The following is a 20,238-nucleotide window of genomic DNA, read 5'->3' on the forward strand; positions in this document are numbered from 1 at the left end:
TTTTTACACCTCTTCCTCATTTCCTATCTCCTGTATTTTCTGTATCCTGTATCTTTGTCTTTCTGCCACCGACGAAAGATTCGCATTCAAGCGAAAGTTAATTAACCCACAAGTTTCTCTACACAACTTATAGGTGGAATAAAATGTTATCTTAGAAACCTATTAGCCTACTAATTAATTTGACTTTCATGCATTAAAAAGTTGGATGAAACCAATTGTCCTTATTTACAGATGAATGTTTCCATTCACCGACATGTTTACATTACGGTTTGTCTAAGTAGACACATAGTCTTTCTGCTATAGTACATCTCCTGTTTCCATGTTCACTATTTCATTTGTCTCTGCCCACTGAGCACAGACACACCAGTTTAACATCTACTTCTGATTTACATTTGGTTGAGATGTCAACTAAAGTGAATTAAACGTGAAATCAACAAAAACATGTCACCGGATTTAAGTTAAAAGTTGGGTGTGAAAAAACAAATCTTGACATTCCTATATGATTGATGTAAAACATATATATATTTTTCAATCCAATCCGTTTTCCGCGTTGATTCAACATCATCACATTGGATTTTTTTTAGGGGGTTGAAATGACATGGAAACGCTGTTGATTCAACCCGTTTTTACCCAGTGGGTGTGTCGTTTATACTACACTATTGTAGCGTCTGACTGCTTCAGCGCATAATGGACTCCGGACCAGAACAGCAGCACCGGGCTGATCAGACCGACAGAGAGAGAGACAGAGAGAGAGGAGCTGTGTCTGCGTCAAGCCAAGGCGCAGCGCCTGTCTGTTCATCCCAGCGCGGCTCTACTCGCCCGGAGCCCATCCCTGTAGTTCAGTGGGCGTGGTGTCAATTGGAAAACAAAGTGCAGAGACACCCTTCTCTACTTCCTACATCACCGGGATCCGTTGAGTTTACCCGCCGCTCGCTGGCTCGATGCTAGTTCACCGCTCAGCACAGCCGAGAAGAGAGGGACGAGAGATCGGTGAATGCGCTCCGGGGTTCCGCCAACCGGTTAGAGGTTGGATTCAGTTCTGTGCGTTATGGTGACACCAAGGACGAATAGCAGTCAGCAAGCATCTCGTCCTCTCTCTCTCTCTCTCTCTCTCTCTCTCTCCCTCCTAGCCGGCCTTGCGCTATAGACCAACGAGATAAATGGGCAGCAGACTGCACCAAACAGTGTCCGGTACCGATAACACCATTTCACATTGTCTAAAATAACTGGACGGGACCCGTCATGTACTAAAGAAAGACCAGTACACCAGTAGCGGTTAAGAGACTGGAACAGGATTTTTTTTGGAAGAAGCGGGTTGTTTGTTCAGTATGAGCGGTGGAGGAGAAATCATCTTCCAGGGCTGGCTGAGAAAGTCGCCACCAGAGAAGAAACTGAGGAGATATGTAAGTAATATAGAATACATTATTCTACTTTTTTGCGCACTTTTTTTCCCCCTCCCTCCTCAACAGCCTGTATTGACTCAATAAGCTGTGATAAGACGGACAGTTGTTCTGGCCGTTGCTTGTGTCTTGTCCACCCACTTTAGCTGGTATGTATAAAGTGAGAGAGAGAGAGAGAGAGAGAGAGAGAGAGAGACTGTTTTGTGGTTTGTTGTAATTTCTAACAGGTGCATACATCTAACCCAGAGAGTTACATGTTGCCTCCAATTTTCTCCTCTTGTGTTTTAGACTTATCTGATACTGCTCCCTCTGTGTTTTGAAGTCATGTGACAGCAGGTTGTCCAGCCATTAAGGCACTTTACCCTAATTCAGGGATGGGCTTTTTTGGTGAGGATGGGGGACCCAGATAAAAACGGAACTCATCAGGAGGGGCCGGCAGTGGCTCGTGGGTCACACCTTTTACATTTACATTTAAGTCATTTAGCCACAAATTAGCCACTCACCTTTGTGTACATTAAAGACAAAAAAAAAAAAAACATTTTAAGTTTTAAAATTAATTTCCTGCAATTCTACACATTTTGCCATGAGGGTTTTAAGGCAAAAAAAACGTCTGCAGTTTTTAATATGATAACTGATGATCAAGGGGCCCCACTGGTACTACAAGTTTGGATAGCTGGCTTCTAGACTAATTTACCAATCAAAAACATTTTAGCTGACATGGGCTAGTTAAGTGACTGCTGATACACAATAAAATGTAGAAATGTCACCTTGTGTATTCTATTATTCTGACTGTCAACAGTAAATTGAGAGCCCGACTGAATTCCCACCATATAAAAATAATCCCTTCCCTAATTGCTCCTGTAAATCGCTCTGGATAAGAGCATCTGCTATAATGACGTAAATGTAATGTGCTTCCTAAACCAACTGTATTCATGAATGTATGTGCCTTTTCATACTGGGACTATATTTAACTGGTAGTTAAAGGCCTGCAGAGGAAGCTGTGCTCACAATGGGGCTCTATAGTACCATAGAGATGCCGTCTGGCCGTCCGTCTGTCTGGCTGTCCGTCTGTCTGGCTGTCCGTCTAATGCTGTTAAGGACAGATGTCCCCATAATTGCCTGTAAACTGCTCAGTAGCAGAAGGAAGAAATATATAATATAACTCTCATGTTTCTAGGCAGTCATTGTAAACAAGAATTTGTTCTTAAATGACTTGCCTAATTTAAATAAATAAATACAAATCCACTGAAAATAATTTAACTGCTGTCTGTGTTGCCTTGATATGAATGAATATTACTGTAGTCACCAATATTTAATCTGTAAGGACTGGACATGCATTGTGTGTCCCTCCCTACTTTTGACCAGGACCATTTAGTAGTGTCATTTGGGAAAGTATGTCTGTCTCTGGACACGACATGTGAACAGCATCATCCAACTGATAGTTCTAAACACAGGAGGACGTGGTGACTGATGGTGATAAACACAGGAGGACGTGGTGACTGATGGTTCTAAACATAGGAGGACATGGTGACTGATAGTTCTAAACACAGGAGGACGTGGTGACTGATGGTGATAAACACAGGAGGACGTGGTGACTGATGGTGATAAACACAGGAGGACATGGTGACTGATGGTTCTAAACATAGGAGGACATGGTGACTGATGGTGATAAACACAGGAGGACATGGTGACTGATAGTTCTAAACACAGGAGGACGTGGTGACTGATGGTTCTAAACACAGGAGGACATGGTGACTGATGGTGATAAACACAGGAGGACATGGTGACTGATGGTGATAAACATAGGAGGACGTGGTGACTGATGGTTCTAAACACAGGAGTACATGGTGACTGAAGGTTCTAAACATAGGAGGACGTGGTGACTGATGGTTCTAAACATAGGAGGACGTGGTGACTGATGGTTCTAAACACAGGAGTACATGGTGACTGAAGGTTCTAAACATAGGAGGACGTGGTGACTGATGGTTCTAAACATAGGAGGACGTGGTGACTGATGGTTCTAAACATAGGAGGACATGGTGACTGATGGTTCTAAACATAGGAGGACATGGTGACTGATAGTTCTAAACACAGGAGGACGTGGTGACTGATGGTTCTAAACACAGGAGGACATGGTGACTGATAGTTCTAAACACAGGAGGACGTGGTGACTGATGGTTCTAAACACAGGAGGACATGGTGACTGATGGTGATAAACACAGGAGGACATGGTGACTGATGGTGATAAACATAGGAGGACGTGGTGACTGAAGGTTCTAAACATAGGAGGACGTGGTGACTGATGGTTCTAAACACAGGAGGACATGGTGACTGATGGTTCTAAACACAGGAGGACATGATGACTGATGGTTCTAAACACAGGAGGACATGGTGACTGATGGTGATAAACACAGGAGGACATGGTGACTGATGGTTCTAAACACAGGAGGACATGGTGACTGATGGTTCTAAACATAGGAGGACATGGTGACTGATAGTTCTAAACACAGGAGGACGTGGTGACTGATGGTTCTAAACATAGGAGGACGTGGTGACTGATGGTTCTAAACACAGGAGGACGTGGTGACTGATGGTTCTAAACACAGGAGGACGTGGTGACTGATGGTTCTAAACACAGGAGTACATGGTGACTGATGGTGATAAACATAGGAGGACGTGGTGACTGAAGGTTCTAAACATAGGAGGACGTGGTGACTGATGGTTCTAAACACAGGAGGACATGGTGACTGATGGTTCTAAACACAGGAGGACATGATGACTGATGGTTCTAAACACAGGAGGACATGGTGACTGATGGTGATAAACACAGGAGGACATGGTGACTGATGGTTCTAAACACAGGAGGACATGGTGACTGATGGTTCTAAACATAGGAGGACGTGGTGACTGATGGTTCTAAACACAGGAGGACATGGTGACTGATGGTTCTAAACACAGGAGGACATGGTGACTGATGGTTCTAAACACAGGAGGACATGGTGACTGATAGTTCTAAACACAGGAGGACGTGGTGACTGATGGTTCTAAACATAGGAGGACGTGGTGACTGATGGTTCTAAACACAGGAGGACGTGGTGACTGATGGTTCTAAACACAGGAGGACGTGGTGACTGATGGTTCTAAACACAGGAGGACGTGGTGACTGATGGTTCTAAACACAGGAGGACGTGGTGACTGATGGTTCTAAACACAGGAGGACATGGTGACTGATGGTTCTAAACATAGGAGGACGTGGTGACTGATGGTGACAAACATAGGAGGACATGATGACTGATGGTTCTAAACACAGGAGGACGTGGTGACTGATGGTGACAAACATAGGAGGACATGGTGACTGATAGTTCTAAACACAGGAGGACATGGTGACTGATGGTTCTAAACACAGGAGGACGTGGTGACTGATGGTTCTAAACATAGGAGGACATGGTGACTGATAGTTCTAAACACAGGAGGACATGGTGACTGAAGGTTCTAAACATAGGACATGGTGACTGATGGTTCTAAACACAGGAGGACGTGGTGACTGATGGTGATAAACACAGGAGGACGTGGTGACTGATGGTTCTAAACACAGGAGGACGTGGTGACTGATGGTTCTAAACACAGGAGGACGTGGTGACTGATGGTTCTAAACACAGGAGGACATAATGACTGAAGGTTTACATCTTGAGCACCACCCCAACATCAACGAACTGTATGTTAAAATGGCACGTTTATATGTTTGTAGTAGAATATATATATATATTCTACTACAAACATAGAAACGTGTGTGTATATATATATATATATATAAAATGTTACAATATATTTCAAAAAATATATTTTTGTTTTAAATTCAAAATACAGATCAACATTCTTACATCATACAAAACAGAACGCAGGTATTAATGAGAGAATACTGGAACAAACCAAAAATATAACCTTTGTGATGGTTACCACAGCTAAGATGGGTTTCCATTAGTGTAGCTTGGAACGCCTTTGATTTACATTTGAGTCATTTAGCAGACGCTCTTATCCAGAGCGACTTACAGTAGTGAATACATACATTTCTCCGTACTGGTCCCCCCCGTGGGAATCGAACCAACAACCCTGGCGTTGCAAACACCACGCTCTACCAACTGAGCCACACGGGACCACAGAAATAAACTCTCTGAAAGGTATTGGAAACTCTTTCAATTGTTATAAATTGTTCATATGTGAGAATATTACCCTTTGTTGTCGAAAACATCAAGAACAAAGTCAATATTCCTCTCATGCCAGCTGGTGTAGAACAATGCCTTATTCCTTATAGTTATGTCTGAATTATTCCACAAAAGATGTTTGTAGTAGAATATAGAGGAAGATAAGTGTTTCCATTGACATCATCAACCAGTTAGTAAGTAATGCCTACTCATAATTTGTTAAAAATCACATGATGCAAACCGATTTAATGTCATTGGAAACACTTCTTTTTTACTACAGAACATAGAAGCTTTTGAAATATGTTGACGTTGGGGTGGTGCTGACCTGTAAATTCATATGATATATTACGTCTTGCAAATTCATATGAAATGTTACATGATCGTGTTGAATCTCTTGAACTGAATCAGATTGGATTTATGATAGCAGTGACGGTCATGAGACAATCTGTGGCAAATACAGCTGGCTAGTGTTTATCAATGGTGTTGCATTACAAACCCATCTCTATATCTCTCGTCTTTCTCTCTCGTTTCTCTCCTCGCTCTCTCTCTCTTGTTTCTCTCCTCGCTCTCTCTCTCTCGTTTCTCTCTCTCTCTCTCTCGTTTCTCTCCTCTCTCTCGTTTCTCTCCTCTCTCTCGTTTCTCTCGTTTCTCTCCTCTCTCTCTCTCTCGTTTCTCTCCTCTCTCTCGTTTCTCTCCTCTCCTCTCTCTCTCGTGTTTCTCTCCTCTCTCTCTCTCTCGTTTCTCTCCTCTCCCCTCTCTCTCTCGTTTCTCTCCTCTCCTCTCTCTCTCGTGTTTCTCTCCTCTCTCTCTCTCTCGTTTCTCTCCTCTCTCTCGTTTCTCTCCTCTCCCCTCTCTCTCTCGTTTCTCTCCTCTCCTCTCTCTCTCGTTTCTCTCCTCTTTCTCTCTCTCTCGTTTCTCTCCTCTCTCCTCTCTCTCGTTTCTCTCCTCTCCTCTCTCTCTCTCGTTTCTCTCCTCTCGCTCTCTCTCTCGTTTCTCTCCTCTTTCTCTCTCTCTCTCGTTTCTCTCCTCTCCCCTCTCTCTCTCGTTTCTCTCCTCTCCCCTCTCTCTCTCATTTCTCCCGTCTCTCGTTTCTCTCCTCTCTCTCTCTTCGCTCCTCTCTCTCGTTTCTCTTCTCTTTCTCTCTCGTTTCTCTTCTCTCGTTTCTCTCCTCTCTCTCGTTTCTCTCCTTTCTCTCTCGTTTCTCTCCTCGCTCTCTCTCTCTTGTTTCTCTCCTCGCTCTCTCTCTCTTGTTTCTCTCCTCGCTCTCTCTCTCTCGTTTCTCTCTCTTTCTCTCTCGTTTCTCTCCTCTCTCTCGTTTCTCTCGTTTCTCTCCTCTCTCTCTCTCTCGTTTCTCTCCTCTCTCTCGTTTCTCTCCTCTCCTCTCTCTCTCGTGTTTCTCTCCTCTCTCTCTCTCTCGTTTCTCTCCTCTCCCCTCTCTCTCTCGTTTCTCTCCTCTCCTCTCTCTCTCGTGTTTCTCTCCTCTCTCTCTCTCTCGTTTCTCTCCTCTCTCTCGTTTCTCTCCTCTCCCCTCTCTCTCTCGTTTCTCTCCTCTCCTCTCTCTCTCGTTTCTCTCCTCTTTCTCTCTCTCTCGTTTCTCTCCTCTCTCCTCTCTCTCGTTTCTCTCCTCTCCTCTCTCTCTCTCTCTCTCTCTCTCTCTCTCTCTCTCTCGTTTCTCTCCTCTTTCTCTCTCTCGTTTCTCTCCTCTCCCCTCTCTCTCTCGTTTCTCTCCTCTCCCCTCTCTCTCTCATTTCTCCCGTCTCTCGTTTCTTGTTTCTCCCCTCTCTTTCTCGTTTCTCTCCTCTTTCTCTCTCTCTCTCTCTCTCTCTCTCTCGTTTCTCTCCTCTTTCTCTCTCTCTCGTTTCTCTCGTTTCTCCTTTCTCTCTCGTTTCTCTCCTCTTTCTCTCTCGCTCTCTCTCTCTCTCTCTCTCTCGTTTCTCTCCTCTCTCTTTCTCGTTTCTCTCCTCTCTCTCTCTCTCTCGTTGGGAATCGCTTCTTTTTTGAAGCGAGGTTGTAGAATTTAACGTCTCTTTTATGGATTTTGATAATTAGCGTGATTCGGCCTAATTCTGCTCTGAATGCATTATTTGGTTTTACGTTGTACACAGGATATTTTTGCAGAATTCTGCATGCAGAGTCTCAATTAGGTGTTTGTCCCATTTTGTGAATTCTTGGTTGGTGAGCGGACCCCAGACCTCACAACCATAAAGGGCAATGGGTTCTATAACTGATTCAAGTATTTATAGCCAGATCCTAATTGGTATGTTGAATTTTATGTTCCTTTTGATGGCATAGAAGGGTCTTCTTGCCTTGTCTCTCAGCTCGTTCACAGCTTTATGGAAGTTACCTGTGGCGCTGATGTTTAGGCCGAGGTATGTATAGTTTTTTTGTGTGCTCTAGGGCAACGGTGTCTAGATGAAATTTGAATTTGTGGTCCTGGCAACTGGACCTTTTTTGGAACACCATTATTTTATATTACTGAGATTTACTGTCAGGACCCAGGTCTGTCAGAATCTGTGCAGAGGATCTAGGTGCTGCTGTAGGCCCTCCTTGGTTTGGGGACAGAAGCACCAGATCATCAGTAGACATTTGACTTCAGATTCTAGTAGGGTGAGGCCGGGTGCTGCAGACTGTTCTAGTGCCCTCGCCAATTCGTTGATATATATGTTGAAGAGGGTGGGGCTTAAGCTGCATCCCTGTCTTACCCCACGGCCCTGTGGGAAGAAATGTGTATATTGCCAATTTTAACCGCATGCTTGTTTTTTTAATCAACAAAGCATGAGAAGACTTTGCCTTTGTTTTGGTTTGTTTGTTTGTCAATTAGGGTGTGCAGGGTGAATACGTGGTCTGTCGTACGATCATTTGGTAAAAAGCCAATTTGACATTTGCTAAGTACATTGTTTTCACTGAGTAAATGTACGAGTCTGTTAATGATAATGCAGAGGATTTTCCCAAGGTTGCTGTTGACGCATATCCCACTGTAGTTGTTGGGGTCAAATTTGTCTCCACTTTTGTGGATTGGAGTAATCAGTCCTTGGTTCCAAATATTGGGGAAGATGCCAGAGCTGAGGATGATGTTAAAGAGTTTTAGTATAGCCAATTAGAATTTGTGGTCTGTATATTTTATAATTTCATTGAGGATACCATCAACCCCACAGGCCTTTTTGGGGTTGGAGGGTTTGTATTTTGTCCTGTAGTTCATTCAAGGTAATTGGAGAATCCAGTGGGTTCTGGTCGTCTTTAATAGTTGATTCTAAGATGTGTAATTGATATTGTGTATATTTTTTGCTGTTTGTTCTTTGTTATAGAGCCAAAAAACTGGTTTATTCATACAGCTCCATTTTGGATAGATAACTCTTCGTGTTGTTATTTGTTTAGTGTTTTCCAATTTTCCCAGAAGTGGTTAGAGTCTACGGATTCTTCAATTACATTGAGCTGATTTCTGACGTGCTGTTCCTTCTTTTTCCGTAGTGTATTTCTGTATTGTTTTAGTGATTCACCATAGTGAAGGCGTAGACTCAGGTTTTCTGGATCTCTGTTTTTGGCTGGACAGGTTTCTCAATTTCTTTCTTAGTTTGATGAAGAATGTAAAAACCTATTTGTCATTGTTGATCATTTTCTTAGGTTTTTACATTCTTCATCAAACTATTTGTCATTGTTGATCATTTTCTTAGGTTGTCTGCTTGATATTTTGTGATTTGATAGGGAAGCTGAGAGGTCAAATATACTGTTAACATTTTCTACTGCCAAGTTACCACCTTCACTATTACAGTGAAACATTTTGTCCAGGAAATTGTCTAGAAGGGATTACATTTGTTGTTGCCTAATTGTTTTTTGGTAGGTTTCCACACTACTTTCCTTCCATCTATAGCATTTCTTAATATTATTCAGTTCATTTCGCTTTGATGCCTCATGATTGAGTATTGCTCTGTTCCAAGTAGAGTGTGATTTTGCTGTGATCTGATAGGGGTGTTAGTGGGCTGACTGTGAACGCTCTAAGAGAGTCGTTTGAGGTCAGTGATAAAGTAGTCTACAGTACTACTGCCAAGAGATGAGCTATAGGTGTACCTACCATAGGAGTCCCCTCGAAGCCTACCTACTTCAGCACACAGGGGGTGTATGGGGGAGGGAATGCTGTCACCTCCAGGTAGGTGTTTGTCCCCCTGTGTGCTGAGGGTGTCAGGTTCTTGTCCAGTTCTGGCATTTAGGTCACCACAGACTAGTACATGTCCCTGGGCCTGGAAATGATTGATTTCCCCTTCCATGATGGAGAAGCTGTCTTCATTAAAGTATGGGGATTCTAGTGGGGGATATAGGTAGCACACAGGAGGACATTTTTCTCTGGTAAGATCATTTCCTTTTGAATTTCTAGCCAAATGTAAAATGTTCCTGTTTTGATACATTGAATAGAGTGGGTTAGGTCTGCTCTATACCAAATTAGCATCCCCCCTGAGTCTCTTCCCTGTTTCACACCTGGTAGTTTGGTAGATGGGACTACCAGCTCTCTGTAACCTAGAGGGCAACCAGTGGGTCCGTCTCCTCTATACTAGGATTCTTGTAGGATGACAATGTCTGTATTTCCAATTGAAGTCTGGGTTTCTGCTCTTTAGGCCAAAGGCAGATGACCTCAGTCCTTGGATATTCCAGGATGAGATAGGGAAGGCTTTGTGTTCCATAAAGTGTCCAATGTTGTTGTTGGTTGTGTGGTTTGGCCTCAGGCTAGTAAGTGTGAGCAGAGCCTGCTGAGCATCTGGTACATGCCATTGTCTTGGGCTAGTGTAAGAGTGGGGGTTTGCCTATATGGGGTGTGGGTATGGTTGGTTTGGGGGGTATTGATTGGTGGTGCTGTGGTCTGGATGTAGGTCCTCTATGTGTAGGTCTGGGGGGGGGTCCTGAAGCTCTGGAAGAGTCTCTCTGTGTGGGTCCTCTATGTGTAGGTCTGGGGGGGGCTGAAGCTCTGGAAGAGTCTCTCTCTGGGGGGGGTGTCTGTTGGTCCTATGTGAGGTGTTGGGGCTTTGTCTCGTGTCTTTCCTCTCTCTCTCGTTTCTCTCTCTCTCTCTTTCTCTCTTGTTTCTCTCTCTGTCTCTCTCTCTCTCTCTCTCTCTCTCTCTCTCTCTCTCTCTCTCTTATATATATATCTCATATATATATATCTCTACTTCCTATAAACACACTCTGTCCTTGTTTCCTACACTCTTAAAAAAAAGGCTTCCAAAAAGGTTCTACAGCTGTTCCCATTTTTGGTTCTTGTTAGAACCCTTTTGGGTTCCATGTAGAATCCTCTGTGGAAAAGGTTCTACCTGAAACTTAAAAGGTTCTCTTCAAAGCGTTCTCCTAAGGGGACAGCTGAATAACCTTTTTTTCTTAAAGGGTTCTATCTAGAACCTAAGAGTGTATAGCTGGCTTTGCCATGATGTGATCTTTGTGTGTGCGTTTCATCGGGTGGAAATCCTTCCCTGTCCGCTATGTCTTCACTCAGTCTGTCTGTCTGTCTGTCCTGCATGTCTTCAGAAGGCCGACCACTCTGTCTGTCTGTCTGTCTCTCCTGCATGTCTTCAGAAGGCCGACCACTCAGTCTGTCTGTCTGTCTCTCCTGCATGTCTTCAGAAGGCCGACCACTCAGTCTGTCTGTCTGTCTCTCCTGCATGTCTTCAGAAGGCCGACCACTCAGTCTGTCTGTCTGTCTCTCCTGCATGTCTTCAGAAGGCCGACCACTCAGTCTGTCAGTCTGTCTGTCTCTCCTGCATGTCTTCAGAAGGCCGACCACTCAGTCTGTCTGTCTGTCTCTCCTGCATGTCTTCAGAAGGCCGACCACTCAGTCTGTCTGTCTGTCTTTGCTCATTGTTCTCTTTTTCTCTCTCTGTGTGTGTGTGTGTGTGTGTGTGTGTGTGTGTGTGTGTGTGTGTGTGTGTGTGTGTGTGTGTGTGTGTGTGTGTGTGTGTGTGTGTGTGTGTGTGTGTGTGTGTGTGTGTGTGTGTGTGTGTGTGTGTGTGTGTGTGTGTGTGTGTGTCACTGTGTTTATCCAGAGACCAGCAGGTCAGGGAGAACATAGACCACTGACACAACCGTCTGCAGCACCATGGTTGACATCAGTAGGCAGAAGAAAACCGAGAAAAACGATACAAATAGAAGAAACGTATTATGAACAAACACAGAATTGTTAATATTATGGTTCTAGTCACTGCAAGGGGGTCCTGGTGGCACCTACCACACCTCTATAGTCCAGAACCAGCCAATAGTCAGGCGCTAGGAGGTGGGGCCTGATGGCACCTACCACACCTCTATAGTCCAGAACCAGCCAATAACCAATAGTCAGGTGTTTAGGAGGTGGGGCCTGGTAGCAACACAACTCTACTAGTCTCCAAGCCCCAGCCAATAACCAACTCGAACACACACACTTGAAGCAGGCAGTGTAAAGACATGGTATGTTGAGAGAGAGAGAGAGAGAGAGAGAGAGAGAGAGAGAGAGAGAGAGAGAGAGAGAGAGAGAGAGAGAGAGAGAGAGAGAGAGAGAGAGAGAGAGAGAGAGAGAGAGAGAGAGAGAGAGAGAGAGAGAGAGAGAGAGAGAGAGAGAGAGAGAGCAGGCTGTTAGTCGTGGAACAATGGGGACCATTTAGATAGCGGTATTACTGTCATCTGACATAGCTGAGCCCAAATGTAGAGAAAGGCTATTTTAAAGGGAAGTAATGCTCCTGCCATTCCACTGCCAAGGTCTCCTGAAGGAGAGAAAGAGAGAGAAGCTGTAGGATGTTTTTGTCAACATTTAGGACTATAGTAACAGTATAGTATACCTATTAAGACAGGGGTAGGCAACTTTGGTGGTGGTGGGGGGGGGGGGGGGGGTACAGAAAATCTCATCATGATGGTCCACAGTGGCTCGCGGGTCAGCGTACCAACATACATTCAGAGCTGGATCTCTCCTGTTCTCCTCATTGAGCTTCATGTATCTCTCCTGTTCTCCTCAGTTAGCTTCATGTATCTCTCCTGTTCTCCTCAGTTAGCTTCATGTATCTCTCCTGTTCTCCTCAGTTAGCTTCATGTATCTCTCCTGTCCATTCAGTTAGCTTCATGTATCTCCCCTGTTCTCCTCAGTTAGCTTCATGTATCTCCCCTGTTCTCCTCAGTTAGCTTCATGTATCTCTCCTGTTCCGCTCAGTTAGCTTCATGTATCTCCCCTGTTCTCCTCAGTTAGCTTCATGTATCTCCCCTGTTCTCCTCAGTTAGCTTCATGCATCTCCCCTGTTCTCCTCAGTTAGCTTCATGTATCTCCCCTGTTCTCCTCAGTTAGCTTCATGCATCTCCCCTGTTCTCCTCAGTTAGCTTCATGTATCTCCCCTGTTCTCCTCAGTTAGCTTCATGTATCTCCCCTGTTCTCCTCAGTTAGCTTCATGTATCTCCCCTGTTCCGCTCAGTTAGCTTCATGTATCTCCCCTGTTCTCCTCAGTTAGCTTCATGTATCTCTCCTGTTCTCCTCAGTTAGCTTCATGTATCTCCCCTGTTCTCCTCAGTTAGCTTCATGTATCTCCCCTGTTCTCCTCAGTTAGCTTCATGTATCTCCCCTGTTCCGCTCAGTTAGCTTCATGTATCTCTCCTGTTCTCCTCAGTTAGCTTCATGTATCTCTCCTGTTCTCCTCAGTTAGCTTCATGTATCTCTCCTGTTCTCCTGTTCTCCTCAGTTAGCTTCATGTATCTCCCCTGTTCTCCTCAGTTAGCTTCATGTATCTCCCCTGTTCTCCTCAGTTAGCTTCATGTATCTCTCCTGTTCTCCTCAGTTAGCTTCATGTATCTCTCCTGTTCTCCTCAGTTTGCTTCATGTATCTCCCCTGTTCTCCTCAGTTAGCTTCATGCATCTCCCCTGTTCTCCTCAGTTAGCTTCATGTATCTCTCCTGTTCTCCTCAGTTAGCTTCATGTATCTCCCCTGTTCTCCTCAGTTAGCCTCATGTATCTCCCCTGTTCTCCTCAGTTAGCATCATGTATCTCCCCTGTTCTCCTCAGTTAGCTTCATGTATCTCCCCTGTTCCGCTCAGTTAGCTTCATGTATCTCCCCTGTTCTCCTCAGTTAGCTTCATGTATCTCCCCTGTTCCGCTCAGTTAGCTTCATGTATCTCCCCTGTTCTCCTCAGTTAGCTTCATGTATCTCCCCTGTTCTCCTCAGTTAGCTTCATGTATCTCTCCTGTTGTCCTCAGTTAGCTTCATGTATCTCCCCTGTTCTCCTCAGTTAGCTTCATGTATCTCCCCTGTTCTCCTCAGTTAGCTTCATGTATCTCTCCTGTTCTCCTCAGTTAGCTTCATGTATCTCTCCTGTTCTCCTGTTGTCCTCAGTTAGCTTCATGTATCTCTCCTGTTGTCCTCAGTTAGCTTCATGTATCTCTCCTGTTCTCCTGTTGTCCTCAGTTAGCTTCATGTATCTCCCCTGTTCCGCTCAGTTAGCTTCATGTATCTCCCATGTTCTCCTCAGTTAGCTTCATGTATCTCCCCTGTTCTCCTCAGTTAGCTTCATGTATCTCTCCTGTTCTCCTGTTCTCCTCAGTTAGCTTCATGTATCTCCCCTGTTCCGCTCAGTTAGCTTCATGTATCTCCCCTGTTCTCCTCAGTTAGCTTCATGTATCTCTCCTGTTCTCCTCAGTTAGCTTCATGTATCTCTCCTGTTCTCCTGTTCTCCTCAGTTAGCTTCATGTATCTCTCCTGTTCTCCTCAGTTAGCTTCATGTATCTCTCCTGTTCTCCTCAGTTAGCTTCATGCATCTCCCCTGTTCTCCTCAGTTAGCTTCATGTATCTCTCCTGTTCTCCTCAGTTAGCTTCATGTATCTCTCCTGTTCTCCTCAGTTAGCTTCATGCATCTCCCCTGTTCTCCTCAGTTAGCTTCATGTATCTCTCCTGTTCTCCTCAGTTAGCTTCATGTATCTCTCCTGTTCTCCTCAGTTAGCTTCATGTATCTCTCCTGTTCTCCTCAGTTAGCTTCATGTATCTCTCCTGTTCTCCTCAGTTAGCTTCATGTATCTCTCCTGTTCTCCTCAGTTAGCTTCATGTATCTCTCCTGTTCTCCTCAGTTAGCTTCATGTATCTCTCCTGTTCTCCTCAGCTAGCTTCATGTATCTCCCCTGTTCTCCTCAGTTAGCTTCATGTATCTCTCCTGTTCTCCTCAGTTAGCTTCATGTATCTCCCCTGTTCTCCTCAGTTTGCTTCATGTATCTCCCCTGTTCTCCTGTTCTCCTCAGTTAGCTTCATGCATCTCCCCTGTTCTCCTCAGTTAGCTTCATGTATCTCTCCTGTTCTCCTCAGTTAGCTTCATGTATGGAATCACATGGAATCATGTAGTAACCAAAACAGTGTTAAACAAATCAATATCCATTACCCTTTGTCTTGATAACAGCTTTGCATACTCTTTGCCTTAAGCACCTTTAAACACCACCCCTACATCACCTGTCTGCTTGTAACCACTGTTGTGCTACATTGACGTACAGTAGGAGCTGTGTTGTACAGTAGGAGCTGTGTTGTACAGTAGGAGCTGTGTTGTACAGTATGAGCTGTGTTGTACAGTAGGAGCTGTGTTGTACAGTACAGTAGGAGCCGTGTTGTACAGTAGGAGCTGTGTTGTACAGTAGGAGCTGTGTTGTACAGTAGGGGCTGTGTTGTACAGTAGGAGCTGTGTTATACAGTAGGAGCTGTGTTGTACAGTAGGAGCTGTGTTGTACAGTAGGAGCTGTGTTGTACAGTAGGGGCTGTGTTGTACAGTACAGTAGGAGCTGTGTTGTACAGTAGGAGCTGTGTTGTACAGTAGGAGCTGTGTTGTTGTACAGTAGGAGCTGTGTTGTACAGTAGGAGCTGTGTTGTTGTACAGTAGGAGCTGTGTTGTTGTACAGTAGGAGCTGTGTTGTTGTACAGTAGGGGCTGTGTTGTACAGTAGGAGCTGTGTTGTACATTAGGAGCTGTGTTATACAGTACAGTAGGAGCTGTGTTGTACAGTACAGTAGGAGCCGTGTTGTACAGTACAGTAGGAGCTGTGTTGTACAGTAGGAGCTGTGTTATACAGTAGGAGCTGTGTTATACAGTAGGGGCTGTGTTGTACAGTAGGAGCTGTGTTGTACAGTAGGAGCTGTGTTGTACAGTAGGGGCTGTGTTGACATACAGTAGGAGCTGTGTTGTACAGTACTGTAGGAGCAGTGTTGTACAGTACAGTAGGAGCTGTGTTGTACAGTACAGTAGGAGCTGTGTTGTACAGTGCAGTAGGAGCTGTGTTGTACAGTAGGAGCTGTGTTGTACAGTAGGAGCTGTGTTGTACAGTAGAAGCTGTATTGTACAGTACAGTAGGAGCTGTGTTGTACAGTAGGAGCCGTGTTGTACAGTAGGAGCTGTGTTGTACAGTAGAAGCTGTGTTGTACAGTACAGTAGGAGCTGTGTTGTACAGTAGGAGCTGTGTTGTACAGTAGGGGCTGTGTTGTACAGTACAGTAGGAGCTGTGTTGTACAGTAGGAGCTGTGTTGTACAGTAGGAGCTGTGTTGTACAGTAGGGGCTGTGTTGTACAGTAGGAGCTGTGTTGTGTTGACGTGGAGCAGAACCTCTAAATCAACAGGTTTATGTCATTAAATCACGTTACTACCCCTAAATCAACAGGTTTATGTCATTAAATCACGTTACTACCCCTAAATCAGCAGGTTTATGTCATTAAATCCCGTTACTACCCCTAAATCAGCAGGTTTATGTCATTAAATCCCGTTACTACCCCTAAATCAGCAGGTAGACAGACAATTGGTGTTGCTGTAGAAAGTCTTCCTTAAAGGATCATACATTGAGGAAACGTTGGATTTAGTGAACACAATTCATTGTGGAGGCCTAGACGAAAATACAATTTATTCTTGAACTGTAAACGTGGTGAGTGGCTTCATACTGAGAGTGTGACGTTATCTGTACCACGTCGCCAAGCGCCTCCCACATGTTGTAACAATGTGGAGGGCTCCGTATAGCTCCACATTGACAGGATTGGTTGACGGTAGGTGGGGGCGGTACATCCTGTATAAACACAAACTCACTTCCTTGACAACAAACAGCTCTCCACTGCTCCAGAAGTATGAATACCCTGAATTCTGCCGTGGCCGTATAACCGTAAATGTTGCATGGCAAATGGAGACTGTCAGATTGACCAAGCGCTCAGATGCACAATACTCTTCTCTTTCCAACAATGTACTTCTCTCTCCAGAATGTTCTCTCTCCTGACAATTTGTGCACATTTCATTGTTTCATAACTTCATTGTGTGAATTGTTTGTGTTTTTATTGTTAGTGTCTATCAATTCCCCATTACATGTATCACCAGTAGTACATTTACAGTTAATTCCTCATCTACAATGTTTGTTTGGTTACGGTCATTCATTATAATGCGTTCAGTATTATTATTCCAGTCTTCCTGTTCTCATTTTCAGTGTGGACACATTTGTTTGCTGACTGCACAACCTATGCAACACTTGTGAGAAACAAGTTTTGGTTTATTTCAAAGTAAAGTTTGTTCTCTTCACCTCAAACAGCAAGCTAACAAAAGTCTGTGTTTACATCCATTGAGAATGACAGTAATTCCTCAATGTATTTGAAAGATCTTTCCAGCTCTCTCCCTGTCGATAACCACTCAGACTGAAAGTGAACAATGTTCTGCTCTGATCCAGTAGAAACATCATTAAATAGTCCCACCTGATTACTTGTCATCAGTGCTTGACTTGGACTGAAATAGGTTCCGCTAGTCATTTTGGTTGCTGGTACTGTTTATATTTACTGGTGAGATAATATTGTCTAAGAGGAAGAACAGGAGTTGAAGCAGTAGAACATTTTGAGGTGTCGGCACTCTTGCTCCGGCACTCTTGCTCCGGCACTCTTGCTCCGGCACTCTGCTCCGGCACTCTGCTCCGGCACTCTGCTCCGGCACTCTGCTCCGGCACTCTGCTCCGGCGAGCTCCTGCCCAAGTCAACCACTGCTTCTTATCACTTGATCAAATAGCCTCCAGCTGTGTCTGTCCTGATCTCACTGGAGCAGGAAACTCTGAGGGCCCAGAATATTTTATACAATGTTGCAGGTTTGCTAGAGCAAGCTTCAGGTCAGACCACGTTAATACAATGTTGCAGGTTTGCTAGAGCAAGCTTCAGGTCAGACCACGTTAATACAATGTTGCAGGTTTGCTAGAGCAAGCTTCAGGTCAGACCACGTTGATACAATGTTGCAGGTTTGCTAGAGCAAGCTTCAGGTCAGACCACGTTGATACAATGTTTCAAGTTTGTTGCAGATCGACGATGCATAGCCAATGTGATTTATCCCAATACTTTTGGTCCCCTAAAATGTACAAAAAAGTTGTATATAATTTGTAAACGGTTCACCCGATATGGATTAAAATACCTTCAAACTAAAGCTGATAGTATGACCTTTAACCTCCCCATAGTCATTGTACCATTTCAAAACCAAAGTGCAGGAGTACAGAGCCAGAAACTGTCCCATTTTACTTCTGGAGTTCACTGTTTTCCAACTGACTACAGAATAACCACCCAACATAATTATGTAACCCCAGCCGGTGAACTAACCTCGCTGTCTTAAATGGTACCCTATTCCCTATATATAGTGAACTCATTTCGGGCTAGTGCACTATATAGGGTGATAGTGTGCCATTTGGGGAATGTGTTCCAGTGACATGCAAAGCATATGCAAAACACACAGAGCAAAACACTTGTGTCAGTTGAGGCCTTGCCGCAGGCCAGGTGGCTCCAGCAGGAAATAGCCACCAGGACCACACATTTTGTATGTTAAGTATCAAGGCCGGTCTCAGATTAATTAAGAAACACCACCGTTTTTATTTACCAAAATGGGCTCTTCTGTTCATTTGATTTGAGTCATGATCCGTTTGACTACAGTACGGACTATATTGACACAGATTCCTCATCTGTTTCTACCTTCCTTTCAAATACATGTTCTCGTTTGTTATTTCATTTTTTTCTCTGATTGGAGTCAGTTGGACTATGTTGCTGTTGACTGACATGACTATATAGACAGAGTCGTGTTCAGACCCTGTGTACATTCTACCTTCCCTGGAAATAATCGGTCCTGTGTTCACTAGATGAGTCCCGATCAGTTTCACTATAACTCTTGTTAATGTTAGATTAATAATGATTTGATCGTCGTTCTCTACTAACGCCTGATCAGTGAATGTAACCCACTATAACACTAGCCCAGGACATGCTACTGTGGATCAAAGTGTCCTGCTTCTGATAAGGATGAGAATTGTGTTTTAACTGACTGGGTATGACAGAGACAGAGACCGTATGAATCACTTAGTGTTGGCTGGTGGGAGTGGTCTGGCTCTGGGGGGGCGGGGTTAGTGTTGGCTGGTAGGAGTGGTCTGGCTCTGGGGGGGGCGGGGTTAGTGTTGGCTGATAGGAGTGGTGGGGGGCGGGGTTAGTGTTGGCTGGTAGGAGTGGTCTGGCTCTGGGGGGGGGCGGGGTTAGTGTTGGCTGATAGGAGTGGTCTGGCTCTGGGGGGCGGGGTTAGTGGTGGCTGTTGGGAGTGGTCTGGCTCTGGGGGGCGGGGTTAGTGTTGGCTGGTAGGAGTGGTCTGGCTCTGGGGGGCGGGGTTAGTGTTGGCTGGTAGGAGTGGTCTAGCTCTGGGGGGGCGGGGTTAGTGTTGGCTGGTAGGAGTGGTCTGGCTCTGGGGGGGCGGGGTTAGTGTTGGCTGGTAGGAGTGGTCTGCCTCTGGGGGGCGGGGTTAGCGTTGGCTGGTGGGAGTGGTCTGGCTCTGGGGGGGCGGGGTTAGTGTTGGCTGGTGGGAGTGGTCTGGCTCTGGGGGGGCGGGGTTAGTGTTGGCTGGTAGGAGTGGTCTGGCTCTGGGGGGGCGGGGTTAGTGGTGGCTGTTGGGAGTGGTCTGGCTCTGGGGGGGCGGGGTTACTGTTCGCTGGTAGGAGTGGTCTAGCTCTGGGGGGCGGGGTTAGTGTTGGCTGGTAGGAGTGGTCTGGCTCTGGGGGGGCGGGGTTAGTGTTGGCTGGTAGGAGTGGTCTGGCTCTGGGGGGGCGGGGTTAGTGTTGGCTGGTAGGAGTGGTCTGGCTCTGGGGGGGCGGGGTTAGTGTTCTGGTAGGAGTGGTCTGGCTCTGGGGGGGCGGGGTTAGTGTTGGCTGGTAGGAGTGGTCTGGCTCTGGGGGGGCGGGGTTAGTGTTCTGGTAGGAGTGGTCTGGCTCAGGTCTGGTCTTTTTGTTGAACGCTGGCCAGAACAAGCACAAGGGAACATGAAAACAACTGACTAATCTAAGTCATGGCAGATCATCGTACTGTCTCTGCCTGATTATATATCCACTCCAGTCCAGGCTTCTCAGAGGAAGTGGAGGAACATCCTCCTCAGGGAATATCATAAAAATAAAAATAGTGAAACATTTAAAAAGTTATCCTTTTTAGATGAAAATATACTAAATATAGTCACGTTACCAAATAATTGATTAAAACGCACTATTTTGTAAATTAGGTCTGCAGTAGCCTCAACAACACTCTGTAGAGTAGCACCATGGTGTTGCAGGAGGACAGCTAGCTTCCGTCCTCCTCTGGGTACATTGACTTCAATACAAAACCTAGGAGGCTCATGTACATCGTACTGTCATAGTCAGTCCATTCATCTCCAGAT

The 20,238-nt window shown here is 45.1% G+C and overlaps 1 protein-coding gene across 2 annotated transcripts in view; it reads left to right on the forward strand.

Moving 5' to 3' along the window:
- Window positions 1–698: 698 nt before the first annotated feature.
- Window positions 699–20,238, forward strand: part of gab2 (GRB2-associated binding protein 2) — a 176,670-nt gene continuing 157,130 nt past the window's right edge. For both annotated transcript variants that reach the window (XM_045704158.2, XM_045704160.2), the window contains exon 1: window positions 699–1,403. In XM_045704158.2, the coding sequence (XP_045560114.1) occupies window positions 1,329–1,403 (75 nt within the window). In that variant the 5' untranslated portion in view covers window positions 699–1,328. The remainder of the gene's footprint in view (window positions 1,404–20,238) is intronic.

This window comes from Salmo salar, chromosome 20, assembly GCF_965601325.2.
Source record: "Salmo salar chromosome 20, fSalSal1, whole genome shotgun sequence".
NCBI classification, from domain to species: Eukaryota; Metazoa; Chordata; class Actinopteri; order Salmoniformes; family Salmonidae; genus Salmo; species Salmo salar.